The 27,631-nt window shown below is 56.3% G+C and overlaps 1 protein-coding gene and 1 long non-coding RNA gene across 21 annotated transcripts in view; one reads left to right on the top strand and one right to left on the bottom strand.

Moving 5' to 3' along the window:
- The window catches only part of LRP8 (LDL receptor related protein 8), a 78,765-nt gene that overhangs the window by 20,710 nt on the left and 30,424 nt on the right, over nt 1–27,631 (top strand). For 15 of the 20 annotated variants that reach the window (XM_082688485.1, XM_082688500.1, XM_082688496.1 and 12 more), the window contains exons 3-6: nt 15,483–15,605; nt 22,828–22,956; nt 26,033–26,416; nt 27,399–27,521. In XM_082688485.1, the coding sequence (XP_082544611.1) occupies nt 15,483–15,605; nt 22,828–22,956; nt 26,033–26,416; nt 27,399–27,521 (759 nt within the window). The remainder of the gene's footprint in view (nt 1–15,482; nt 15,606–22,827; nt 22,957–26,032; nt 26,417–27,398; nt 27,522–27,631) is intronic. The other 5 variants (XM_082688489.1, XM_082688493.1, XM_082688492.1 and 2 more) reach the window with 1 other exon arrangement.
- On the bottom strand, nt 9,557–12,095 carry LOC309843163. The gene is made up of 4 exons (XR_014299981.1): nt 12,018–12,095; nt 10,706–10,733; nt 10,529–10,618; nt 9,557–9,964 (listed from the first exon to the last, which is right to left on the bottom strand). It is a non-coding gene; the product is annotated as an uncharacterized lncRNA (long non-coding RNA).

Raw genomic sequence — 27,631 nt, 5'->3', positions numbered from 1 at the left:
CCTCGTAGGACGGTTGTAAGAACTGAATGAGGAGGCGTGGGTGAAGAGCTTTGTAAACTCCAAGGTGCTCTGGAGAGATAAGGGTCTGGACCAGAAGTGGCTATCACACTGCAATCAGGGTCACATGTCCCCAGGGCCCCCTGAGGAGAAGGCTGGGAGGCAGCATCCTAGATGGAGGCCGGTGCCCTCCCTAGCTTTACAGATTGTGAGCCTTTCCAGAACCATCCGCCTGGGTTCTAGCACTGTCCTCCAGCTCTGGCCTCCCACTGTGGCTCATACAATGAAGTAGAGCGAGAACAGGGCTCGAAGAACAACAGATGGTGGCATGATGGCCCAGAGATGGTGAGTGCCTTGTTCAAGGCTGCATGACCCTTCAGCTGGGACCAGAACCCAGACCTCCCGACCCACAGCTCTTTGTCTTTAGAAAGGGCAAAAGGGGACCTGGAGGAGTTTTTTGTGGCGGGGGAAGGATCTGAGAGCACCAACTCACAGGATAGAACTTGTTATCCCCTGAAGCCCCGGGTCATTATGCATGAATGAAGGACTTTCAAAACAATGGTTTACCAATTATTGTTTTGACAGTGTATACAGAATGCCCTATGGTGCATATGGTTGTTCCTCGGCCTGTAAATTCTATATAAATAGAAAAGACCCAGCCTCGAGACTGCTTGTGCTCATTTGCTCGTTCATCCCACACACATTTCCCACGTGTCCCCTTGGTGCCCGCCAAGTAGGCCTGTCCCATCCCCAGTGAGCTGCGAGTCTGATGGGGAAAGATAGTCAAATGACAATACATCATAGTGAATCTGTGACCAAAAGAAGCCTTGGATCCTATGTGGGGATGTGGAAGACTTCACAGGAGAGTGGGGGAACTTGCAAAGAATGAGGAAGATATGCCTGCATGACCCCCTGGCCTCCCAGCTTCCCTTGGGCTTGACCTTGGACAAGCTCATCATTCACCCAGAAATGGGCAACAGAGCACTTTCCAGCTGCCCTCCGCTATGCAGCTCTCCAAGGCCTAGCCTTTCTACTTATACATGGAAAAACCCAAGTAAGGAGGAACCAGGAGACCTAGGTTGACAAGAGGCCAGGCCTCCTGAGGCCCCCTTAAGAACTGTAACAAGAACTCCTTGAGGGACTACTGTGTACAAATCCTGGGAGTGGGGGAGCAGCTGAGAAAAGCTGGAAGTTCCATCTAACGTTTTCTAATATTCCTATTTTCTGAAATACTAGAATATTCTGAGTATCTTTTAAGTGCCAGGCCCTATGTCAATTAATAGACATAGCTCACCAACTACCCTGCAAGTCAGGATTCACCATTGCAATTTTAGATGAGGAAAACGCAGGCTCTGAGAGGTCAAGTAAGCTGCCAGTGGTCACACAGCTACTCAGGGGGAGAAAGCTAGGATTTGAGCCGCCATTCCTTAACCTGTTCCTGGTGGGAGGAGGTGCGTAGTGGGCAGCAGACTAGTGTCTGCCAAAGCCCTGTACTTGGAAAAACCGTCTACTTGAAGAAAAGACAGAAGTGGGTGGAAATCCTGAGGCCGTGGGCATGCTCAGGGAGCAGGGTCTTCCAGAAGTGTCTTCCCCTACACACAGGCTGTGTTGGGACCTATCTTATTGGGGGTTCCCATCCTGGCTCAGAACTTCAGGGTAAGGGGTTTTGAGAAGAGGCAGAGGCGGCCAAGGTCTGGGCCAGTGTGCCACTGGGATCTGAGGATCTACTGGGCACCTGCCCCACTCCCTCTCTCTACTTGCCTCCCATGGCCCTGTCTTCTTCTGCCCAGATCTGGCCTAGAGAACTTACGGCTCTCCTGTGGGGCCCCTGGCCAGAGACACTGAGCTGTGGCCCATGGCCATTAACTCTGCCCACGCTGCATCCCCCATGGCCGGCCTCAGAATAGGTGGGTGGTCTCGGCCAGAGCTCTGAGCCCCTGCTCTGCAGGACTGGCACCCTGAGACATGGCCAACTCCGAAGGTCTTAACCAAACTGCAGGGCTTGCCAGTAGCTAGCAGGACACCTGTATGCCATAGGCCCCCTGCTTGATTCTTTTGGCTTCCAGCAACAGAGATCTAAGAGTTTCCAGTTAGAAAGGGGGATCATCAGACTCTGCCTTGGTCCCTTCCAGAACAGAGTATGTCTAAGGGTATGTGCTGGACATGGGGAGGCCCTGGGGGCCCTTGCACCAAACCCTCCCCAAAGGGTGCCTGGGGATCCCCTCTGCCCTGAGCTCTTTGCCAGGCGGTCCAGTGGCAACGCGTGGGCCTGCCTTTCCTCCCCGACTCTGGCCCAGCCGTCTCCCGGGAAACGGGGAATTTTCCTTCATTCCCATCATTAGGGTGCCAGGGCAAACAAACAGCCTAATCCAGATGAGCTCTGAGTCACAATCACATTCTCTTTTGGGGTTTTCTCTTTATTTCTAGCAATTTTGAGAAGACTGAAGTAATTGGTATTCCGTACAGGTTAATAGATTTGCTGCCTTCTCAGTATTATGCCTTAATTTCCTTTATCGCATAGCAAGTTAGAATTAATCGCCCCTCTCCTTCCTTTTTTCCCACCGAAACCTATTACCAGCCTGTCTGGTGGTTAAAGTCATTTTGTGGCAGCTCTTGGCTCCTTTCCACTGCCCTAGGAATCTTTCCGACCAGAGCCAAAAAACAAGGAGGGGTGAAAAACCCATTTGTACAAAGTGGGGATCCCCTGTTGAGAACTTATTTCCCTCTCTGTTCAAGAGGAAGGAACGCGTCCAGCCTCCAGCCGGCACAGCTGACTGAGTCCCCTGTCACTGAGAGCATTCAAGAGGGCAGAATAGCCATATGTCAGCGCTGGGAACAGAGGATTCCTGTACGGACTGGGGGAAGGGGCAGGCCTTTGCCACTCCTGGCACCTGGATTAGAACCTTCTAGGGTTCTGTTCTCTGTCTGGGAGTTTAAGATTCTCTCTGTGATTTCAAAGTGGGACAGATTCTGTGCATCCATGGTCCTGAAATGGGGCCGTTTGGGTTTAAGTACCTTTAGATTGTGTGTGTTGAGATTCTAAGGTCCTCTTCTGGAATTAAAGATTCTGTTCAGTGATTCTAAGTCTATTTCATGACTCTTATGAGCCTCTGAAGCTGCAGTTTTGCTCCATGACTGCGTCTTGGGAAGGAGTGTAATTGCTTTCCTGAGGTTGCCTTGGGAGTGTGATCGCCAGGTAGCCTAGGCCTGCTCTCGCCTCATTTTCCCCCGTTACAAATGTAAGTGTTAGACCACATGGCCTCGAGGGTATGACTTCCAGGTATGTTCTGCCTGTAGTCCTAGTTGGTTTCTGGTGAGCCTAACCACCACCACCTCCCCAACCCCCCATTGCTCCCAGCACTTCAGGTGACCCAGAATGTTCTCCCTTCTGAACCAAGCTTCTTGTCTACTTGCCCCTAGCCCTCTCCCCTTCCAGCAGGAAGGCAACCCAAGCTCTCCTTCAGAATCCCAGCAGGAAAATCCACAGAGGAGATGATGAGACACAAGACCATCATTGACCAGAGCTCCGTGGCCTTTGTGGGCTGTAGGCGTCACCATATAATATCCACATCTACAGTGTCCCATGATGTGTGCCCCCCCAAGGGGTGTAACTCCCCTTACCCCCATTTCATAGGTGAGGAAATGGAGGCTCAGAGGTTAAATAACTCACCCATAGTCATACTGGGGGTTCCGGGGCGCTGGGTGGCCTGCTGTTGGTGCAGCGCAGGCTCCCCGCCAGCTGAAGCCGAATGGGATGTCAGCAGCCCGCGGTGGGCAGTGTGATGATGGAGCTTGGGGACCCAGGGGCCATCTCCCCCAGGAAGCTGCTGGACAGGGTTGTTTGTGGCTTCCTCCTTCCCCCTTCCCGCTAGACCCAGCCCCTGGGATGCTGAAGGCCTTCTGAGAGTGAACCCCATTTCCTTCCAACTGCACCAAGAAGCCAAAACAGAAACCTCCTTCTCCATCTGCTTTTAGAATCTGTCTTTTACTTCTGGATCAAATTCTGGAAATTCTGGATTTCCCAGAATGGGCTTCCCCAGCTGCTGCCAGCCGAAATCACCCCTTCTTAGAACTCCAGCTCTGGGCTCCCAGCTCTGCCCTCTGCTCTGCCAACAGCCCCCATGCGCAGAGGGAGGCGCTGGTGAGGGCTGAGACCCCCAAGTTCAGTGTCCTTGTGTTAGGCAGCAGCACTGAGACTCAGCAAAGGGGGATGGCTGTCTGAGGCCACACAGCAACCTTACCACCCTTGATTTCCTTGTACATTATCAGGGATAAAACCGCTGGGTTCCAGTCCTGCTCAAGCCCTGTGACCTTGGCACAATCCATTGCCCTTCAAGCATTTTGCTGCCTCATCTCTCGAAGGGAGTGATGCCTTGGCCACCCTCTACCCACCTCCTAGCGCTGCTGTGGAGAGCCAGGTCCAGGAGAGAGCTGGGGGCAGGGGATGGGAAGGGGGTGAATGTGCCCAAGGAGAGAGCTGGGGGCAGGGGTTGGGGGGGCATGATAGTGCCCCAGGAGAGAGCTGGAGGCAGGGGGAGGACATGAACATACCCCAGGAGAGAGCTGGGTGGGGGGTCATGAAAGTGCCCCAAGAGAGCCTAGGGGGGAAGGGGGCGAGGGGGGCATGAAAGTGCCCTAGGAGAGAGCTGAGGGTGGGAGGGGGAATGTGCCCCAGGAGAGAGCTGCGGGTAGGGGGTGGGGGACATGAACATGCCCTTCAGGATCTTAGTGCTGCAGATTCCCTTTGGACTCTGCTGAGTTTCCAACCAGACAGTCTCCTTGTTCCTGGAACAGTGCCCCGGTCCACCCTCCCAGGGCTGCTGCTCCTTTGTGGCCCCTACTTTCAGGGCCCTTCCCCTCTCTCCGTGGAGTACCTGCCCAGAGCCATGCACGTGTTCTGCTGTCCTTGTCACCCAGCAACAGCCCTGCCGCCCCTCCTGGAAGCAGGTGCTAACTGTGCTCAGCCCTCCCCCAGGTCTGGAGAGACCTTCATCTGTGCCTCCCACTCTGGACCTGTGGAGGTGCCTAAGGCAGGCGCATGAATGACACACGTGGAAAACCTGCCTCCCTTCTCTTCCCGTGTCTAGATGAGGAGCCTGAGATGGCGGGAGGGTCCGGGGTTTGTCCAAGGTCACTATAGGGGAAGCCTGCTGTAGTGTGTCCAGGGCTCCAACCCAGGCCACTCAGAGGCTGCTCCCCCACACCCCCAGTCCAGGCCTGGGTTTGTGGAACTTCTCCCCCAGGGAGGCCCTGTGACAGGCTTTCCTACAGCCAAGGGCCTCGCTATAATGAGGCCTGCGGGGCGGGTTTAGCTTCTCCCTGAGGCTGGCTGCATGGTGGTTGCTGAGCCACATCTCGTGGGCGGACGGAGTCATTGGGATGACTTCCTGATTTCGCTGTGCTCCGGTCCAGTGGAGGGAAGGCCTCTCCGGGCCAAGGGAGATGCCTGCTGTCCATAAGGCTACAGATCTTCCCGGTGTTGCTGACAGCCAGGGTGGGTGTAGCCTGGAGGGCCTTGCTACGGCACTGCCCACATGTGGCCTGCCAAAAACACAGCAGCAAAATAAGCGGCCTGTGGGGAGGGAGTTTGTGAATGCTCTCCCTTAGTGCTCTGGGCCCAGTAAGCCCCAGGCTGGGCCTCCACTCCTTTCTGCCTTGTTGGAGGTGGAGGGCATCGTCAGACATCATAGATCAGTAGTAGATGCATGGGGTAACCCATGTGGCTCAGTCCGTTGAGCATCCGACTCTTGATTTCGGCTAGGGTTGTGATCTCAGGGTCATGGGATGGAGCCCCGTGTCAGGCTCTGCCCTCAGCTTGGAGTTGGCTTGGGATTCTCCCTCTCCCTCTGCCCCTCCCCCTGCTTTCGCTCTGTCGCTCTCTCAAATAAATAAACACATCTTTAAAAAAAAATAATAGTAGGTGCTAGAGCTCGTCCTGAGGGGTGGGGAGAGTTTGCCCAGTGGAGACAGAAGCAGCATGTCCTGCCTGGTGTTGCTGGTGGGAAAGCCCCCGGTCTACCCGTGACCTCTGAGTACATGTGCAAGCCCACGGGAGCCAGGGACGGCCCGAGCAGGGAGCGGTGGAGCTTAAGTTCTTCATGAGGATTCTGCTGAGACAGTGGGTCGTCTTCTAGGGGAGATGGGAGCCTGGCAGGGGGAGGCCGCCAGTGGAGCCGTGGCTGTCGGCTCTGGTTCATGGCTCCCCACCTGAGCCTCGCTGTGGGTGGGGAGCCCCTGGGGACAGAGCTGCGAGTCCCTCTGTCTAGTGACCTTGCTTGGGACTTTGTGGCAGGTAATCCCGTGCCTCTGAAGGAAAGGCATGCAGGGATCCTCTATCCAACCCAGCCATGCCGTGGAGGAAGGGAGAAGGCACTGAGGATACAGGAGTTCCGCCAGGACTCCCAGGCCGGAGGTGAGGATACACGCTGCCTGGTGGTCACCGGGATGGCCCAGTGGGGCACCTCTCAGGAAGGGTTTCCCCTAGCAGCCTAATCGGTGAAAGTGTTGGCATTTGCTCCTTAGCCAGGGCCACCCCCTGGTAGGTAGAGGACTCTACATCAACGTGACTGGTGGTGGGGGGGTTTGCCCTGACTGCCCCCCACCACAGACAGGCCAGCGTCCAAATTCCGTCATGTACTGCCTGACTACCAGCAAGCCCAGGCTGCTTCCCTGGGCAGCGGCAGCCCCTTCTGCGTTCTTAGACCCCTCTGGCTTGGCTTTCTTGACTCTGGCTGCAGAGTTCTGCCCAGGGAGTCCTGGGTTCCCAACTTGAAATCTGTGTGGGTGAAGGTAGTGGAGCCCAGAGCGGTCTGTTGGGTGTCACTCCAGCAGAGCCTGGCTGGAGACAGATCTGGAGTCTTTTCTTCAGCAGCAGAGGAAGACCCAGAAGAACTGCCCCTTCTATCAAGGGGGCTGGTGGTAGGAGAACAGGGCCCGAAAGGTGGGAGTCCTTGGTGGGCTCCAAGGTCTCCTCGAGGGAGGGAGACCAATGGACCTCCAGCTCAGGCGGCCTGCCTGGGGCTAGACCCGAAAGCCCCCTGCTGTGAGGAGGTGGAGCCCCCACTCTCGGCTCTGCACCTGCACGGAGGGGCAGTGCGCAGCTGGGAGCCAGGCTGGACTCGCCCGGAGGTCAGAGAGAGTTTCCCAGCATGCCACCTACCCTCTGGAGGCTTCTACTCTGGGGGTGCCATGAGTTTCCCTCTAGCTCTTTCCTTGGCCCTAAAATCTCAGTGCCAAATGGGTGGCCCAAATCCAGGGTGGGAGCGGCCTGAGCTTATCACCTAAGCAGCCCCTTCTTGTGATGTTTAGTCCTTTTGCAGGCACCAGCCCGGGACCCCTGTGGATCCCATTCACCTCTCCCCCACACCCATCTTCCCCCACCCCCTACAGCTGTCACCAGCTCAATACCTTCTGTGTCCACAAATCACTGTGACAGTTAGACCCCTTTGTCGTCTGTCCCTTGGAGACGCTCATCTTCCCCGTGGCGACAGGGAGTCCCACATACCCCAGCAAGGGCTTGGACCTCCCTTGGTGACAGTGGAGCTGGAGACCGGCAGTGTCTGAAAGCAGCTATGGTGTGCTGGGGCCCAGAGGAGGGACCGGGCTGTGGAAGGCTGCAGGTGACCCTGCTGGAGGGATAGCAACACCTCTGTCATAGAGCCACAGACCCACAGTTTCAGCTGGAGGGTGTCATTAAAGATTGGTTCCCATGAGGAAACTGAGGCACAGGGTGGGAGGAGGTCACAGGGCCCATCAGAGGAGCGGGGCCGTAGATTCGCTCTGAGCACCTAGTTGGCATCAGACCTGATGTGAGCGGGACACTGGAATGAAGGAAAAGATGGGAATGATGGGGAAACACTGGTGTGCAGCCAGGTGAACGCCCAGGCTGAGGACATTGAGGAATGAGCCCTGAGCCAGGGGAGACAGGGCTAGGTTCAAGTCTGGCCAGGAAGTCTTGCTCAAGCCCCTCCCCCTGTCTGGGGCTCCTTCTTCATCCTCACCAAGTGGATGGCATGTCCCTCCAAGGACCCCCAGCAGAGGGTAAAACGGAGACCCCGTCTCTTCATTTAGAACAAGGGCGCCTGGGTGGCTCAGTGGGTTAAAGCCTCTGGCTTTGGCTCAGGTCATGATCCCAGGGTCCTGGGATGGAGCCCCACATCAGGCTCTCTGCTCAGCAGGGAGCCTGCTTCCCTCTCTCTGCCTGCCTTTCTGCCTGTTTGAGATCTCTGTCAAATAAATCTTTAATTAAAAAAAAAAAGAACAAGGGGCAGCTCATGAGTGACTCAGAGCACCATCTGTGTCCTCTGCCACGGCCGACTGTGGGATACTGTGCTGACCCTGACACTTCCCTCACCCGCCCCGCCTCCAGCCAGGGAATCTGGCCCAGCCCAAATGCCACCTCCTCCAGGAAGACCTCTCTGTGGCGGCCTCCCATCCAGTCCCCCTCCAGACCTCATTGCCACACTGTGTGTTTGTTTTTGTTTTGGTTTGGTTTTACCATCTGGACAGGTTAAAAAATGTGTAGCTCTTTAGTGGAGTGGATTGGAAGAGGAGGAGAGAACCTGGAAAATTTTGAGGGAAACTGCCCAGTTTAAAAAAGCAAAGATGCCGTCGCCAGAGAGTGGTTGTCTGGGGCTCACTGCTTCATTCTTCAGTCTTCTCCCTCAGACCCTTCGGGAGTCCGCCCCTCCGCTCCCAGCCCCCACCCCAGGCACCTGCTGCTGCTTCATTTCCTCTTTCTCCCCAGGTGGGATGAGAGGGTGGGGGAGAAAGCACACTCAGATGTCACCTGCTGATGGATGGTGGTGGCCTGAGGCCCCAGGAGCCTGCTGGGCCGCACAAAGCGGGTAGCCAAGCCCCCTCCCCCCCCCCCCACCCACCACTCTTTGTGGGTGTGGGGACCCTATGGGAACCGTTCCCCTTTCCTGCATCTCCAAGAGCTTTGAGTCTGCTTGTCAGCATGTGGGGACACTTGGCTTCAGAGACACAGCGCTTTGCAGGGATGGAATCGGAGGCCATCCCCAGGCTTATGGGCATGTGTGACTCCTGCAGTGACTGTCCTAGAGTCCTGTCCCTGGGGCTGAGGGTGAGCAGATCAGAGTGTGCTTAGAACCTTGGCGTCTTAGAGAGTTAGAATCTTAAATCCTCCGAAGCTGTTCTGTATGTTTGATCGGACCCATGGGGTCTTTATTTTTATTTTTTTAAGACTTTATTCTTAAGTAATCTCTACATACAACATAGGCCTCGGACTTAAAACCCCGAGATAAAGACCGACTAACTCACCAGGTGCCTAGACCCACCGGAATCTTTACACAGAGGATTCTGAGGAACTTCACAAATCCGGAGAGGGGTTGGGGCTTAAACCCAGTGCTGCTGGGCCCCAAAGCTGCTGGGGATGGGCTTTGAGCCCAGGGCCCCCCTCCCCCACCCCAGGGCCTGTTGCAGAACTGTTCAGGGGATAATGGGGAAAGGTCAGAGGGCTCTGCCCTTACCGTTTCTGATAAGCAGTGCAGCTTCATGTTTGCCTGTTTTATATGTTGGGTTTTTACTTGGAAAAAGGGTTCCTCTGCTTAAAAATAAAGAATAAAGTGTTCCAGGCCCTGCACTGCCAGCTGCTCCCATGCCAGGGCCCGCCACAGCCTGAGAGGGTGGCTCTGGCCAGCGGGTGACCAGGCAGGCAGACGGGGGGCCTCCCAGGAGGGGGCTGCGGGTTGCTCTAGGCCACAGTCTCCTCCCCCTCTCACTCCTGCTGTGTTGTTGCTGCAGCCCAAGAACACTCGGGGTCTGTCGGGTCTGTCGTCCCATCGGCTGGGGTGACAGTTTAATAGTAGCTTCCTGGACTGTCATTTAAATCTGCCTGCCAGGTTAGTAGGCGAGGGGCGGGCCGGCACGCCCCCTGCCCCCACCCCGGATCTTCGTTCTGCTGGCAGCCGTTGGTTGTCTTGGCAATGCCAGGGCCTGGCGAGTTCTGCAGTGGGGTAATAGGGCGGGGAGGGGGGAAGGAGGCCTTTCATCTCCCCGACCCTGGTACAAGTGGCCCAGCTGCCTTAGGGCTGGGCTGCAGGGCCAGAGCCAAGCCAGCCAGTGCTGGTCCAGGCTTGGGAGAGGAATTGGGAGCACACTAGTCCCTCCGTGCCCTGGGAGGGGAAGGGACCTACCCAGGAGCCTCAGCAACTGCATTGAGCCAGAATCCACCTTGCCTATGGGTCTCTGCTCTGCTCTCAAAGAAGGTCAGGCCCTCAAGGTTGGGGCTCCCAACCTGTCTGCAGAAACCTAAGGGCCTGCATTCCTGATATCTCTCCTGTCTCCCTGTCCCATGTGGCCTGATACCAGTCTCCCCTGCTCTGCTCTGCACTAGTCGCTACTCTGAGGACTGGGGTCTCCTTTTAGCTTCACCCTGGGCCAAGTGCCCTGTGAATACCTCCATTTTTCATGGCTTGGTAGAGCTGGCCCAGAGACGGAAGACTGGGTAGTAGCTTCGGCTGTGGGACCATAGACCTATCCTTCCCCTCCCTGGGCCTCATCTCCTTACCTACAGGATGAGGGACTTGCATGACATTGTATTTTCTCAGGTGTGGTTCATTGGCCCACTTGTTTCTTGGGAAATTAATAGACATGGCATCTAAAAAGGAAGTTTCTTTTCCCTAAAAAGGTTAGGGAAATGCGGGAAGAAACAAAGTGAATCTGATTTCTGCAGACCTTCTCGGACCTTTTGTAAGCCGGCAGGCATCGTGAATCTACAAAGGAGGAAAATAGCAAGTCTTCTCTGAGACCTCTGGGTGGATGGCTGCCCCTGCTTTCTGTCCCACCGTTTGCCTCTCTCTTCTCTGCTAGGGGTCAGTCATCCGTCTCACACAGTCTCGCCAAATCCTAAAGGAAGCCCAGGGAGCTTACGGACATGGGTTTTGTTGGCTGCTAAGCAGCAGCCCTTGTACTTAGCAGAAGCTGGCTGAGCTCAGGGAAAGGGGACCTCTGAGGGGCAGCTTGGTGCCAGGCGAGGTCAGGTGGCCGCCAGCCTAGAGGAGCTCCTAGGTCCCTTGCCACTTGCCTCCTTACCAGCCCCAAATTGCCATCCTGCCTCCACAACCCCAGGCCCTGTTATCCCACTTCCTGGAATGCCTTTGTTGCTTGTGCCCTCATCACTCCCATGGTCTGGCTGACTCCTTTTCCCTGAACACGGTCCCCTCCTTCAGGAAGCCTTCCTTGATTCCTGGGCTGGGTCAGGTGACCCTCCCCGGCTTCCTGGCCGCACAGTGGGACTGAGCCTCAGAATGGCAGCCCTCCTCAGTCACCCAGAGAGAATGGCAGTGGCAGCCCTCCTGCAGACATGTGCTGTTCTCTCTGGCCCCTGGTCCTTTGGCTGACAGAGTGAGAGACCTGCCCAGGGACCGTCAAGCCCCTGGGCTGTGACGTGACAGAGATGTGGTTGCCAGAAGGACTCCACACCAGGCAGCTCCACCTGGCAGCCCAACTGATCTTTGTTTCGAACCCTTCCATCTGCCCCAGGGCTGCTGGCTGAGCATGGGTAGGATGGGGAAACAGCAGCTGAAGGATGCATATTGTCTCAGGAAGGGGGCCTCTGGGGGTGGAGAAGCTGGGAGGTGCTGAGGAATCATAATAATTTCTCAAGATCATAGACTCTGAGTGTTGAGCGGGACTTAAGATTCAATGGGCACCACACCTCCATCTCCCAAGGAGGAGCTAGGCCCTATGTGACCAGTGGGCCCAAGGTCACACGCACAGCGGCTAGAGCTGCTGACTTCCCTTGCCACAAACTTGCACCTTTATGCTTTCCAGTTTATAAAGCCCTGACACCAACCTTAGCCCATGTGCTGCCCACAACCTTGTGTGTTTGGGGAAGCAGCGATATGACCTCTGAAGATAGGTAAAGAAAGTGAGGCTCAGAGAAGTTGTGTAACTTGCAAAAGGTCATACAACCCCTATATAGCAGAGCAGAGTTTGCCCACGAGTGTCGGAGGCTTTCCTCTGCCTGTGTTCTTGTTATAAGCAGCAACACCTACCTCCTCTGTTCCAGACTTCCCATTCTCCCCAACTCTGCCCTGGGGGTGGGCTCCTCCCCACCACCCTCTGGAATCCCAAATCCTCCGTGATGGCCCATCTGTTGCCGTGGTAGCAGATTATGATGTCACAGATCCTGGATGACTATGCCCAGCTCTTGGGCTATGGGGTCCAGGGGCTCACAGAGGTGGGCATTGTCCAAGGGGCAGATGGGCATGGGAGGAGAGAAATCCCTGGAAACGGGGGCCACGGCCTCAAGCCCAGCTAGGGAATTGCCCTGGGAGTAAGAGCCAAGGCCAGGAATGGGGTCTGGCATGGCTAGCTCTGATGGGGTTGAAAGACTGCTTGGCTTTCTGCCTTGGTGGGCTCACCCAACACGGTGACCAACCCAACACGGGGGGTGCCCACTGGGATCCCTTGGGAGAGCCCTTTTGCCTTTTGTCCTTGTATCGGCACTGCATGAGAAAGCCAGCATCACCACTTGCCCAGAGAGGGAAGGAACTTGCCTGAAGTCACTCAGGAGGCGACTGTGCCAGGATTCAGTCTCACCTCCTCCAGATCTTTCCTTGGGGTTACACTCTCAGACATAGCCCATTAAGGTGATTGAATCTGGTGCCCAACCTGAAAGTGAGCATGCTGCCTCAGTTTCCCCAGAGTGGTCCATTAGCAGACACAAGTGACAGGCCTGTGTTTATTCTAGCACGCAGTCCAGGCACATTCCAGGGGAATACTTGATGTGATCCTTCTGAACAATGTGACTGATCTGCCCCATTTCCTGGTCCCGTGGCCCTGGGGACCCGCGAGGTGTTTCGGTGGTCACACACTGCATTTACTTTTCTGGGGTCCTCTTAGCCTGACAATACGGAAGTGGCTGAGGGCCTCCGTGGAAAGAACCCAAACTTTAGCAGCTGCCACATGGAATTAAAATCCTACTTCTGCTGCCTACCACCCCCAGATTCCTCTTCTGTAATAAGATGGGCTTCACAGCACTGCCAGGATGGATGTGAGGAGTCACTGGAATATCGGGTTTTCACCTGGCCAGAGCCAGGGTGGAACATGTCCAAACCTGGTCATGACCATGAACAGACGTCTCCTCCAGAATACTGCCATGGGACATCCATCCCTGAGGCTGCCACTTCCTGAGCCTGGGTGACCTCGAGGCTGCCCTTCAAGACCGCAGTGGTGCTTTTGGCTGCCCTGGCCTCCTTGCCTGGTGCGAGCAGGGCTTGACACGCTGCAGGAGGCCAAGCTCACTCCCAGGCTCCCAGAATGCCAGGGAGGAAGGACTCTTTCAATAGTGTCTGGCTGGCCAAGACTAGTGACAGAGCCCCCTGATCACCTTCTTCATCAAGCTGACCTGGCTCTTTGTGGTTCTTTCTGTTCTTCACTCGCCGCAAGTCCCTGAGGGGCAGGTTTGGTGGATCTCTTCCGTGTGCTCTGTGCAGAGCCCGGCACAGATGCAGGCTCATTGAATTTTTCTCTTCTTCTGTGTCTGAGGCTGCTGAGTGTACTATTTGGGGAGCCTTGGTAAGGTGGCAGGGGATCTGACTGTGAAGTCAATTCGTTCACCTGCTCCCACCCACGTGTGACCTTGGGCATGTACTTAACACTTCTGGGCTGGAATTTCCTCGTTTGTCAAGTTGGGACATGCATGGCCCTTTGTCGTGGGGTTTTCTGGTAAAATGCCTAGCGTGGAAACTGGCACACACAGTGTGCTTGGAGGAAGTTAGAACATGGTAAAGAAGACATTGGGATATACACTTCCTCTTTTCTATGGACACAGAGCTTCTCGTGGAAGGAATGCTCTGGTCCTTGTGTCAGAAGGTGCCCCAGGTGCTGTGGTTTGTAACTGTGCTTAATTTCAGAGGATTATAGGTGGTGATTTACCAAAAAGTGCTATTGGTGCCTGTTACCCACACCAGCTGCTCATGCTGAGCTCAGGGAGGGCTGCTGGGGGGCCTGGGTTGGGAGGCAGCAGAAGTGGTTCTGATCTCCACCTTGCTGTGTTTCCCTGGGCTAACCCCTTTCCCTCTCTGGGCCTCAGAACCTCCCCCCCAACCAACTGTGTAGCTAGATGGATTCCTCTCATTTCTTCTAGCCCTGCATAGACAGAGGTATTCTAAAGAAAACATGAAGAGAACTCACCTTAGAATGCAGATGTCCTGCAAGGATTCCACTGAAAGGCAAAAATAGATTGATTGGATTCAGGAGACCCAGCGTCTGTCCCCATATCCCAACCAGGCTGTTCAAGCCAGAGAGAGTAGTCACATGGCCCTCAAGCCTGAGGGCCCGTGGGAGGAGTTACATAATCCAAGGCTTCCCTGGGAGAAGCTGAGCTTAGCCCTAGAGGTGTGGGAGCAGAGGCTGGCCAGCCACGCCCCCTTTTGGTCCAGTGTCCCCACGGAGATCCACCCTGAGTTGAGCCTGTGCTGAATCTGACAGTGTTCCTACCCCAGAAAAGCCTCAGGCCAGTGGTGGGACTGGGAGAAAAGCAAACCATGTCACCTGTGCCTTATCACCCCCAGTTTTGTTACCAGCTGTGAGATCTCAATCTGCTACATAGGTCCCCTGTGAGGGCACAGAAACCTGTGCTGAGGTGTTTGCTTCTGGCTAAGGCTCAGACCATTCAAACAGCAGTAGCTATTGCTGACTGCATCTTCATCTTCGTCTTAGGTGCCAGGACCTCTGTTCATGTTCTTCATACATTGTAACTTGTTACTCCCCCTCAGAGCCCTTGTTTTCTTCTTCCCATTATATAGATAAGAAAACAGAGGCTTGGTGGTTAAGTAGCACCCGCAAGGGTCTCTCAGACTGAGAGAGGCAGAGCTGGGATTCAGAGCCCCCCCCCGAGAAGCCTCCCTTCCAGGCTATAAGTGTCTCGGGAGCACTTTCTCTCCAGAGACTGATTGGGTATCTCACCCAGCAGACGCTCTTTTCATCACTCCAAACAGAATTTACCTCATTAATCTTGTCTCAGAGTAATCGTTGGCTTTTAGGATTCGTTAGCAACAGCTCCCTGGTGCTTCCAGAAAGGCTTGGTGTTGGGGAGCAGGACAGGCCAGTAAAGGAACTGAGAACTGGCCAAAGGGGCTAAAGTAACTGCCGTAGGTGATCAGGGAAGGCTTCCCGGGGGCGGTGGCTGTGGAACTGGGCTTTGGGGGAAGAGGAGTAAGACAGAAGAATAGGCATTCCCTTGGAGCATGGATCCTGGTACCCTTGTTGGACCTGAGCTCCTGAACTTGGAGGCAGGGTCAGGAGTCACCTGTCTCCAACAGTGCTCAGCAGAGGAAGGAATAAGCACATCTCTCCTGTCCTCTCCCCCTGTGGCCCGGTGGGGGTAGTGGGTGGTCCCACAGTCCTGCTTTCCGACAGTGCTCATCCTGGTCACCCCAGTGCCACCTGACTGTAGCCTAGAAAAGCTGCCTTGGCCTGCCAGGCCCCCTCATGCTCTTCTCCTTGCCCCACAGCCAAGAAGACTTGTGCGGACAGCGACTTCACCTGTGGCAACGGCCACTGCATCCCAGAGCGGTGGAAGTGTGACGGCGAGGAGGAGTGTCCTGACGGCTCTGATGAGTCCGAGACCACATGCAGTGAGTCTGAAGCTAGGGCCAGGCCGGGATGCGGGGGTTCAGCTTCTTCATCAGATCCTTCTTTGGAGGTTGGGAAGCCCAAGGGGTTGCAATCTGTCAGACACAGCTCCAGACCCACCTTAGGCCACGCTGTCAGGAGCTCCCAGGCATATCCAGTCCTGGTTTCTGCTGACTTCCTCACAGGCCTCTTGCAGCTCGGGCCCTGCTCCTGGAGCACCAGGAGCTAGAAACAGCCCTTCTGCCCAGAAGCAGCCAGAGCGTATCCTCTGGGTCTCCCTGCGGCTTCCCCAACTATTTTTCTGGAGGATTCTGATCATAATTCTAGCAGTACTGCTAACAGTGGGTGCCTATTAAGTGTTTACTCTGGGCCAGACAGAGGGCTAGGCTCTTTGCACGCACTAATTCATCTTCCTACAGCAGCCTCATGAGGCAGGTCCTGTCACTTTCTAAATTTTGCAAAGCAGGACACTGAGGCTCAGAGAGACGGAGTGACTTGCCCAAGACCACCCAGCCAGGACTCTGAGGCCCCAGCTCTTTCCCCTGTCCTGAGCCAGCTGAGCCCAGGAGCCCCGGCATCCATGGCAGGCTGGATGACAGCAGAGGCAGCCAGGGGTGAGGCCCAGGGCCCGAGCCAGAGCCCCAGGCCCGCCTCCTACACTCTGGGCTTTGTCTCTCCTTGATTTCTTTTCCAGGCCCTAATCCTCAAAGCAAACTTACACCCAGCGGGTCATTCCGTGACATTTGTTAAATTAAAAAGGAGATGAGAAAGGGGCGGGGAAGGCCCCAGCAGGTCCCGAGGCAGAGCCTCAGCTGAGTGAGACCGAGAGGGCTGCTGAGGACCCACAAGTCACCATCACCATCCTCCTTGTCCTCCTCGTTAGGGGTCACACTCAGCCCACAGGCAGAGGCGGGGACAATGGAGGCCCATAGCCCATCTAGGGCTGTGGCTGGTGATAACTGGGTTTCTTCGTCTCCTAGCAACAGAGCCACCAGTCTCCCCGTGAAAGAGAGAAAGGGGGAGAGAAAGGGGGAGCAGGAGCGACCCCGGCCCCAGATAGGAGGCCCCCTTGTCTCGTTGCACAGCTGCCTCTGCCCCCCCTGGCCAGGCCACAGGCCCTGTCCTTTTCTTAGCCACAGGCAGCCAACCTGTCCCCGGGGCGGTCCAGAGCTTTGTCCTGTGCTGCAGAAGGCACGAAGCCCAGCCACGCCCACTGGGATTCTCATCCTCAGGGCCAGTTTGGATCTCTGTTTAGCCAGAAGGAAACTGAGGCCAGGATGGGTTTGGCCACTTGCCCAAGGCTACCCAGCTAAGGAGGGGCAGAGCTGTGGACAGCCAGGGGTGGGTGTTTGGGGAGGGGGCTGTAGCCATAGGGAGCCGAGCAGGGAGACATGCAGTCAGCCAGCTGGGCTGCCCCAACCCCACTCTAGCCGTTCCCCTGGACACTGGGGGCAGCAGGGGAACAAGGGGAGCCTCAGCACAGTTATTACTGGGGTATGTCCTACTGCCTGAGAGCTGGGCTCCCCCTTCTCCCTGTATCTCTGTCTCTCTGTGTTGATGTCCCTTTTCATCTTCCTGGCTCCAACTCCAGGGCCCTGCCCACCCTGCTCTCTTGGACGGCCAGCCCCTGCCTGTGCCCCTGCCCAGCCTCCCTCTTACCAGCCCTCTTCTCCATGCCATGCCCCATATTTCCCTCTGTCTTTCTCCCTCTCGTTTTTCCTAGCAGTTGCTGCCTTCCCATCCCCTAGTGGGGCAGGGCCCTCCAGCCTCACCCCTCCTACCTCCCAGGACTGCTTTGTACCCACTGTAAGGCACTGTTATTTGACATTTGAGTAACTGGAGAAGTCAAGGGCCTTGCTTACAAGACACACAGGTTGTTTGTGACTGATCGGCATTCTGTGATAAAAGGCAGGCTCATCAGGCTCTCCCTGAGGCTTGACAGAATGCCCTTGGGAACAGGAGTCAAGATGGCACCCTGGGGAGTTAGAAAACCCAGCCCTGCCCTGGGCTCTCCCAGTGAGTTTGCTGTGAGATCCTGCACACTTTCCTGTCTGTCTCTGGACCCCAGTTTCTAACATTTCAGAGTTCCTGTACACTTAGGACCTTCTTTCTTCCAGCTAGGGCATAAGGCCCAGGATCCCACTTTTTGTGCAAAGTTACACTGCTCAGAGGTGGGCAAGGCCTGTGGGGGGCAGGGGACTGCCTGGAGGAGGTGGGTCAGAATGGGACCTCAAGGGTCTGGCAAAATTTGGGGCAGCAGGACCTGGCAACAGGCCAGGAAGCTGGTAGCCAACCCACTGCCCATTTAACTAGCGTTGCCATAGCAACCCCCATAGTCTACCAGGTTCACCTGTATAGCCTACCAGGTTCCTAGGACATCTGCCAGCTCAAAGATTACAGGGTTTGGTGGGTATGTGATCTGTTTGGGTCCAGGTCCCATGAGACCTCAGGCAGTTTGCCCAGTCTCCCTGAGCCTCCATTTGCTCATCTGTAAAACGGAGTGATGGCACCTGCCTTGCAGGGGTTACGGGGATGAAATGGAAAAAATATGGCAAACTGTCAGGGCACAAGTAACTGGCAGTGTTACTCTCATTGCTGTATTTGGATTCCAGGCCCTCTCTTCCACATACAGCAATTTAAAATTTTAGAATAAGGGAGGGGGTCTGCATGGAGAGGGCAAGGGGTCTGGGAGGATGTTCCATTTTTGTGCTTCCCCACTGTGAAGTCTGCCCCTAGCTAGCTGGGGTTTCTCCAGGCTCAGTTTCCTTCTGGTTCTGGGATTTGTGTCTGTCAAATACAGCCAGGAGTCACAGTAGGAAAGCCTGGGACATTTGCCTAATGAAAGTGGCATTTCAGGTCTAATTATAGCTCCCTTGATTGGGGACGGCTTCTGACCCACCTTCACGCAACCGATGGGAGGGGTACGGTGTAGGGGAGGGGAGGTTGGTTCAAGGTGAGTGAGTGGCAACTTTGGGCACTGTTCATTGGCAATGGGAATTTATTCATCATCTCTGAGCCTTTCCACTGGAAAGGGGACCTTACTGATGAACCAAGTGGAGGTCCAGAGGTTTTCTGAGGCTCAGAGGCAAGTTAGAGGCTTACCGGCTAGGAGTACTTTGCCCGAGCCCGCAGGAAGGAGCTGTGTGTGACTGCACACTCCCTCACTACCCGCATCATGAGGCGGCCCCATGCCATGCTTCCTGGACAGCAGCCGGACACTGGGAGCCCCACCGCCTGGCTCCCTGGTCCTCCTGGAGCTGGCCGTCCCCATCTGGAGGTCGTCTGCCCTTCAGCCTCGCATGTCCCATCCCTGCAGACGAGCCCGCTCCCTAAGCAGCCGGCAGACACTTCAATTCTTTTACTCGACAGACATTTCTCTTTTTATTAATTTGTGAACTCATAAATTAGAGAACGCCGGTGGACTGGATTTCTGGGGCAGGATTCTCCAGGAACGGATAATGCCTCCAGCCACTCCGGCATGCCGTTCCAGGACCTCGCCAACCGACCCTGGAGGATTCCTGGAGTCTGAGAGGCCGCAGGGTTCTTCACGCCTGCCTCTCAGAACCTCGGGGACACTTGACAGCAGGCCAGGGCATTCCTCGGGGCGTCTGTCTCGGAGAAAGGCTCCGTGGGGGGGGTGCCCTGTGAACTGTGGTCACATGCATTCCCGAGGCCAAGGCCGAGCCCCTTCCAGCCCCTTGCGTTTTCATTTCATGAGATGAAACAGGGGCAACTGGTTTCTGAGTTTGTTCCAGGCCCCGTGTGTTGAGATTTCCATGTTTCCTCATTTAAACCTCCTAGAGGAGGTTCTGGAGGTTCTGTAGCCCCATTGTCAGAGGGAGCCTTGGTGCAGAGAGATTAAGTGACTGGCCGAGGAACGTGCGTGCTAGTGGATGGCTAGTGTGCCCAACTCCAGAACTCACTAATGCTCTTTCTCCTGCATCACGCTGCCTGAGGGGACTTCGGCTTCAGTTGTCCTGAACGTGGACATTAGGCAGCCATGTTGCAGACCCTACTTGAGTAGAGGCCCAGTGAGCCTCCTTCCTCTGGTGACCCCTCTCCAGCCCAGAGGTCCTGGGAGCACCAACAGGGCCTGCTTTTCTCATGGGCAGTGGTTACATGGGGGTAAGTTAAGCAGTGCGTTTAGACATCAGAGATCTAGGCTGGAAGTCCAGCTTGGCCTCTCTCCACAGGACTTTCAGCAAACACCTTACCCTCTCTGGGCTTTGCTGGCCTCATCTGTAAAATGGAGGTAGTCATGGCTCTCTCCTCCCTCATGAGGAGACATAGCATATCAGCACTTACCCGGGTCAGCTTTCCAGAGGCAGGCAGTGAGAAGGCCTCACCCCACAGCCTGCAGAGTGAGGTTGCCATCCTAGCTTCAGGGAAGAGCTGTGTGACAGCAGAGACGGTCAGGTTCTAGGAGAGAGAGGAGGTTGGAACACTGGGCATCCAGTAGCTTGGGCGGTCCCTTCCCCTCTTTGGGCCTCTGTCTCCTATCACTTTAGTGGGGACTCCTCGATGTGACCTCTGTGTCCTGGCCTTCCAGGACGGTGCCTTGGCTCTGTGAGGGTAGGAGAGGCTGCTGTCAGGCATTGCGGAATCCTCCAGAGCCTGTAATTAGAGCTGTCTATTTAAGGACACAGCAAATGTCTTATTAATTATAAAGAAAGGAAGCAGACGGATTGTTTAATCATTGTCCTTGCTGAAAGGTTATGCAATTAACTATATAAATATTCATTAAAAGTTCAAGCGGCTGCCTGCTGCACTGGGGTCCGCAGAAGTAGGCCCCAAGAGGTGGGGAGGATGGTCAAGGGCCTTTTCAGTCACCTGGGCATTTGGGTGTAGAGTTTGGGGCTGGTTCAGGCTACTCCTCTACCCACAGGAGCATGTCGGTTTTGATGAAAGAGCACCACCGTCAGAGGAACCTGGACTCTGCCTTTCACCTGCTGTGCATCTTTGGACCAGTTCCTTGGTCTCTCTGAGCCTGTTTCCTCCTCTGTCAAATGGAGTGCTTACCTGAAGGGCACTCCTGGAGTTGGCACACATAGCCTGAAGGGTCTGCTCACCTGGGAGGTGGTGGGCCGCATGGGAAATGGAGTCGCCTGACACAGCATGGGTGTTCAGCAAACATGGCTTCCTTCCAACTCCGCTGCGAAGTTCTGTTTCCTGCGGTCTGGCTCAGGGGGAGATGGTCACCTTGTCCTTCTGTCTCGTTCCTCTCTCAGGAGTTTGCAGGCATGCAGGAAGCCTCTGTTGCTTATATGGGAATGAATTTAAAGGAGACAAAATATTCTGTATCTTTTAGACTTGCAGAATGTTAACCCAGTGATTCTCAGAGGGGGTGCATGGGAATCTCCCAGGGGCAGAGGGGAGTTACTGAAATGCAGATTCCTGGGCTCTGCCCTCAAAGTCTGGATTCTGTCTGCTATTAACCGGGCCCAGGAACCTGCACTTCCGGCAGCCCCCACGGTCCACCCTGCAGTCAGGAGTCTGGGCAACACTGGCCGACTTCAGCTCCCTCCTGTGCTTCCAGGGGTCCTGTGGTGTGCGGGTGATGGAGGGGCTCTGGAAGGGCCCCACCTCCCAGCTGCCAGACCTCCTTTACCACCCTGTACTATGGCCCCAAGGCAGCCTTTGTAAAAGATCTTTGTGTGTCTGTGCTCTCTAGGGCCCTAGACACCAGTTATTTGTGAAGGGGAATTTCTAGAAAATGAATCCCATGAATCCTGTATTCTTGGCGAGTTGCCTCATATTTCACAAAATGTATTCCTAGGGAGAAGTCTGGGGTCCCAGGTACACCTTCGCATAGTAGTGTCTGAGGGCCCTGCCTCCAATGCCTGCCCCCTCCCCCGACTTAGCCTTTTCTCTGTCTCTGGTGCCCTGTCATCCCAGCTGTGAAAGAAAAGGGGAAACTGGTCCAAGTTGAGGGGGAGACACGAGTGACCCCCCCCACCAGCAGGTGCAACAGACTATGCCAAGTGTGAGGCGTCAGACACAGCTGACTTAGAACCCTCACTCAGTCTTAGCAGCTGTGTGACTACACCCCAGTGCTTACCACAAGGGCTTGTACACGGCCGCACTCGGTAGAAACTCACTGAGTGGACAAACAAGTCTTCGTCTGTTCATTTGGGGAATTATAGTGGCTAACCCTTAGTGAGCCCTGGGCTGGGCGTTCTAAGTGCCTTACAGACATTCACTTGGGACTCCTAACAATCCCACGTGCTAGGGAATAGTATCATTGCCACTCTGTTGGCACCGAGGTGAGGGCTGTTGACTGAGGTCACATAGCCCATAGTGAGTGACCTGATTGATGCCCAGGAAGCCAGGTTCCAGAGCCCCTGCCCTCTCGACCTCCAGGATGGAGGCCTCGACATTATCCTCATCCTGCCAGGGGCTGTTGTGCGGATTAAGTAAGTGAGCCTCTCGCTCCGGGCCTGGCAGCTCCGGGCGACGACAGAGTTCACACCCTGGCAAGTAGCAGGGAGCCAGCCGCGCCTTCCACAGCTGGGTCTGTCACGTGGGTCATCCTGGGACTCTCAGGATGAGAGCCATCCCCAGCCCTGATCAGGGTTCTCATTCTTTCTTCCAAATTGAGAATCAGCCCTGGGGCTCCAGGCCCCTGATTGAGTCAGCCTCTGATTGCTGCTGGAGTAATTATAGCTGTGTGGTCCCGCTGGGCCCTGCCGCACGTACAGCCCTGCTCTCCACAGCCGGCACTGTTGCTGGGGGAGGGGAAGGGGGACGGGGCATACCGAGGCTGCTCTTGGGGCCTTGGCAAGGCCTCCAAATCCTCAGGTTCAGATCACTGAGGCACTGATGTGGAAGCCGAGCCGAGGCCCAACTGGGGCATGTTCCACCCCGAGGCACATGGCGGGAAAATGGCAAAGAGGCATGCAGGGCATGGCAGTTTCATGTTACTGGAGCTCAAAAGGGATGTTTGGAGGATGGGAGGTGGATGGAAGAGGGACTTGGCCTGCCAGGGGCCAGGGGCCCGTACAAGGGTGTTAGACAGAGAGTGGTGGGATCCGATGTAGGATTCCAAGGGCCTTAGGGCTAGATAGTAACTGCTTCTCAGATGAAGAAACTGGGACCCTGAACAGGGAGGCCTGACGGATTCCCAGGGCCTCGGGCCAGGTGGCTTGAGGCAGGCAGGAGGACTGGTTGGCGCAATGCCCTGTGTCCCCCCTTGGCTAAGCCATGTGCGTGTGTCTGTCTCCACAGCCAAGCAGGTGTGTCCTGCAGAGAAGCTGAGCTGTGGACCCGCCAGCCACAAGTGTGTGCCTGCCTCGTGGCGCTGCGATGGGGAGAAGGACTGTGAAAGCGGAGCAGACGAGGCCGGCTGTGCCACCTGTGAGTCGGGTTAGGTCCCAGGGCCTGCAAGGTGGCTGGGCAGCCTCGGGGAGCAGCAGCCACTTTGGGGAGGGGCCTTCTCTCGGGGCTTGGTGGGTGGACAGCAAAGAGTAATGATGAGGACACTAGTAATGGCCAGGCGCTCTAGAAAGATGTTTCCTGCTTTCATCCTCACAATCACCGCACAAGCAGCCATTGTCATCCCCATTTTATGGGTGAGGAAACTGAGGCTCAGACAAGCGAGGAAAAGCACCCAAAGCTGAGTTGTGGAACCGAGATTCAAATCCGGCTATGGACAGCCAAGCCCAGGAGTATTTTTATCATATCTGACATCTGCTCATCCATTCCATCCGTCTCCACCGACCTCTGAGCCAAGGCAGGGGGTGAGGGCTCAGGCGTGGGGGGTACTGGTGGGGCTGGGGGCGAGGGAGGGGCAGACTCCTGAAGTGTGAAGGACGTCTGATGCTGAAATCTCAGACTCCAGCACGAATGTCACAGGGTGGGAAGACATCCCCAGCAGCCTCAGCAGGAACAGATGGAAGTGGTCACCGGGGCAGTTCCACATCACTGAGCTTCAAACACAGGATTATCTCCTTCCCAGGGAGCAGGCCAGCGGGTCCTGGGCCAGTGGGGCTATGCTTGTGTCAATTGGATGGACACCTACTGTGTGCCAGGCCTGGAGCCAGGCTCTGGAAGGGATGATGAGGTGAATCTTACACGCTTCTTCCTCCGGGAGCCCGTGATTAATAGGGGAGACAGACTGGCTGCCGATAACTAAGCTGCAAGGCTGGGCTGAGATGTGGGTGGTTTGGGGTATGATAGGGGCTTTTGCCAGGAACTCAACCACTGCTGCCTCGCACCCCCCTCCCTCTCCCAGCCTCTATATTTACATCCTACCCATCCTCCCTGGCCCAGGGGAAATGCCATCTCTCTGGAGCCTTCTGAGTCACACAGCACTCTAGATTCCAAGTCTGGAGTTCTGACGTGTCTGAAGCAGGAAGCATCTGGGTATGGGGGAGATCCTGGCTTCGGCCAGCAGCTCCAAAGCCCTAGCGATGGCACTGGCTTGTCTCCTCAGCTGTGATAATTTTGCGGGGCTTCGCTGGCCAATAAGAATCCTCTTCCCTACTTACCCCCCTCCCCATAATCAGATGTTTCCTCATTTCTAAGGGCCATCAGCCGCTATTGCACGGGCAGGAGTATCTCTAACTAGGCCATGTGGTGGCAGGCATGGTCCTCATTAATTACGGGTGACGGGAGGGTGGTTCGAAGGTCCTACTGGACACCTCTGCTACAGATCCCAACCACCCAGGCAGAGGAGAAAGAATTCTTCCTTCTTTCCTTGACCCAGAGCTGCTTCCATTTCTGAGAGCTGGGAGTGGACTCTCTAGACGCAGGTCTGAGAATAGGACTCTTGAAGCCATTAACTTTCAGACCTCAGGGAGAGCTCAGTATAAGGAAACAACTTAGTGAGCCCTTCCCCCAGACACGTGCAAGCCGAGTCTGGCAGGGAAGAGGGGAGCTAATCTGGGCATGCATCTGCGTAATCTTGGGGGCAGACACCACAAGGCAGTGTGTGCTTTCCCCACCAGTGCCCCAACATCCCAAAAGCCCAGAAGGGGAAAAAAATGCAGCTGTCAGAAACTTGATAGAGCTGTCAGCAACACATGACGAGCTGCGTACATTGCGAAGCTGAAGACATCATTCTATTTTATGTCCAATAACAATGAAAAATGACATAGTTCTATCAGCAAATAAAAACAGACTCTTGGCGCCCCCACGTGGAAAGATCCGGTGCTGCCGCCACGGGGGCCCTACCCAAGGCTGCAGCCCCCTTCCCAACCACACCCCCCATCCCCCAGCCACAGCCTCTGTGTGAGGAACCAAGCAGAGAGATGAGGAGGTCGCTGCTCTGAAAATTGCCTACCCTCCAGGAAAGGAGGAGCAAACCAGAAAGCTGAGAGTAGTCAGAGTAGGAGGGAAGAGCTCCAAACCAGGGTTCTGGTTACATGAGTTCCAAACCAGGGTTCTGGTTATGTGTGACCCTGGACAAATTGCTCCTCTCTGGGCCTCAGTTTTCCCATCTATAAACTAGCAGTTGGGCTGGTGGTCTCCAAAGCCCTCAGCCTCTGAGCTGGGCAGCTCACTAGAGAGGAAGCCCAGGGCCCCAGGCAGGGCCAGCAACCTGTGTCCTTACCTACTGCCCATCCCTACTTATTCCTCAACATCCCGCGTGTCTGGCATCCATCTACTTCACACCCGCCCCCCACAGGGAGCTCTGTGCCAGGCCCTCCAGACCAAGTGGGATCAGTCTCGGAGCCGGTCCCCGTGCAGTAGTCGTGAGGGAGACAGAAGGATGTGAACCCAGATGTTTGAACGTGCTGTGAAGGGCACGCAGAACAGAGGTAGAGGGAGGCTTGCCAAGTAGGAAAGCATAAGTGTATTATGAAAGAGGTGGGCTTTGGGCCCCTGGAGGATGAGAACTGGTCACTGTGATATACAGAGATAGTGCTGGGCAGGAGGAGAGCACCCAGCAGAGGGGAGAGCTTGAGCGAAGGCCTGGAAGTGAAGAGGGGGGCCAGTGGTCTAGTATGGCAGACACCAGGGCACCAGAAGCTCGGGTGGAGCAGTGGCTCTGTGCCAGTGGCTTGGATGCCAGGCCAGGGGACTGAGCCTGGCTGGTGCGGGCCCATGGGGATGGGGAGGCAGCTGAGTCATGACATCAGGAAACAGCTCCAGATCTTGTTCCTTGGGATGGGTCGGGGTCACGTTCGGTATTATTTCCTGGGAACATCACAAGGCCCTTGGAGACGGGCAGCACCCCAGGGCAGGAGCACTCCCAGGCCCACTGCATTGCTGGCGGCGGGGGGACGGGAATTCTCGCTCCCAGTGAGGCTGCGAGGCTCAGGGTGGGCAGGCGCGGTGCCCTGAGTCCCCCTGCATGGCCCCGGATCGGAAGCCTCCTTGTGCTGTCGGGCGCTCCTCCCCCCGCAGGACGCCCGCGGTGGGTGGGCAAGGGTCAGCCCCCTCCCCCCCACAGCAGCAGCAGAGCCGACCGGCTCTCTGTCCCGCGCAGTGTGCGCCCCGCACGAGTTCCAGTGCAGCAACCGCACCTGCTTGGCCACCGTGTTCGTGTGCGACGGCGACGACGACTGCGGCGACGGCAGCGACGAGCGCGGCTGCGCCGACCCGGCCTGCGGTCCCCGCGAGTTCCGCTGCAGCGGCGGCGGCGGCGCCTGCATCCCCGAGCGCTGGGTCTGCGACCGCCAGTTCGACTGCGAGGACCGCTCGGACGAGGCGGCCGAGCTGTGCGGCCGCGCGGGCCCCGGGGCCACCGCCGCGCCCGCCGCCTGCGCCGCGGCCTCCCAGTTCGCCTGCCGCAGCGGCGAGTGCGTGCACCTGGGTTGGCGCTGCGACGGCGACCGCGACTGCAAGGACAAGTCGGACGAGGCCGACTGCCGTAAGCCTCCGCCCCCCACCCCCGTACCGCGTGGCCGTGCTGCTCTCCCCCGGCCGGCCTGAGGCGCCGGCTGCCAGGACCCACCTGTCCTGCCCGCCCGGGTTACCTGGGTTAAGGTGGGGCGCTGACTTGAGGAAGGTGGAGTCTCTAGGTTGGAGGTCCCCAGGCTCCTAAATTGCCCAGCTCATGTCTGACCCCAGAGGCCCAGGGTCTTCCCTGGTCCTGCTTTCCCAGTCCTGCCTCCCGCCCCCTGCCCTTCCCCATTTCAGGCATTCACCCACTGGTTCCAGTGCCCCAAACCTTGGTACTCTCAGGAGCTGCCCCTGCGCCCCGCCCCTGCCAGCCCGCTTGTCCTTCAAGGCCTCAACCCTCCCAGCTGAGCTGGCTACCCGCCCCCCCCCACTCCCCCACCCCTCCCACCCCCCCCACCCCCACCCCCCCGCCCTACCCGGAGCAGCCCTTTTCTACAGCACAGACTACACTGTAATGTCACCTGTTCATTCTTCAGTCTCCCTCCTGCCCCTTGAGCTCCTAGAGGATGGGGAGCTTCCCAGTGTCTCTGGGTTCCCCATGTCCCACCTAGTCCCCGTCATGCAGAGGGTGCTCAGGAAGGGTTTGGGGAAGGGATGAAGTCATTAAGACATGAGCACCGATTCTGAAAAGAAGGCGGCAGTGTGCTGTGGTTGGGTGGCCCTGGGGAGAGGCGGTGGATGAGAAAACAGCAGACCTGAGTTTCAGTCCTGGCTCTGTCAGCCAGAGTGCTGTGTGATCCTGGGTGAGGCCTTCCCCCCTCTCTGAGCTTCAGTCTCCCCATCTGTACACTGCAAGTGCCTTGGCCAGGTGTCCTCTGAGGACTCCCAAGTTCAGCCCCTGGTTCTCTTCTTGCCGAGCGCGGATATGGGCTGGGGCTGGGGTCTGTGGGAGGAGGGCTGTTCCAATACCACATTGGCCCTGACCCTCCTGCTTTGCCTTCTCCTGGCAGCCCTGGGGACCTGCCGTGGGGACGAGTTCCAGTGTGGGGAAGGGACTTGTGTCCCTACAATCAAGCGCTGCAACCAGGAACAGGACTGTCCAGATGGGAGTGATGAAGCCGGCTGCCTGCAGGGTGCGTGAGGTTGGAGGCAAAGGGGTGACACCCTCCCCAAAGAAGAGCCCTGAACTCTTCCAACTCCAGAGAGAGCAGAATTCAGAGAGGTCTCCCCTTGGTGCCTGAGA

Source organism: Mustela nivalis (genome assembly GCF_964662115.1).
Source record: "Mustela nivalis genome assembly, chromosome: 10".
Taxonomy (NCBI): domain Eukaryota; kingdom Metazoa; phylum Chordata; class Mammalia; order Carnivora; family Mustelidae; genus Mustela; species Mustela nivalis.
Note: the sequence above shows the minus strand (reverse complement) of the source record. Positions and strands in the feature narration are given on the sequence as shown.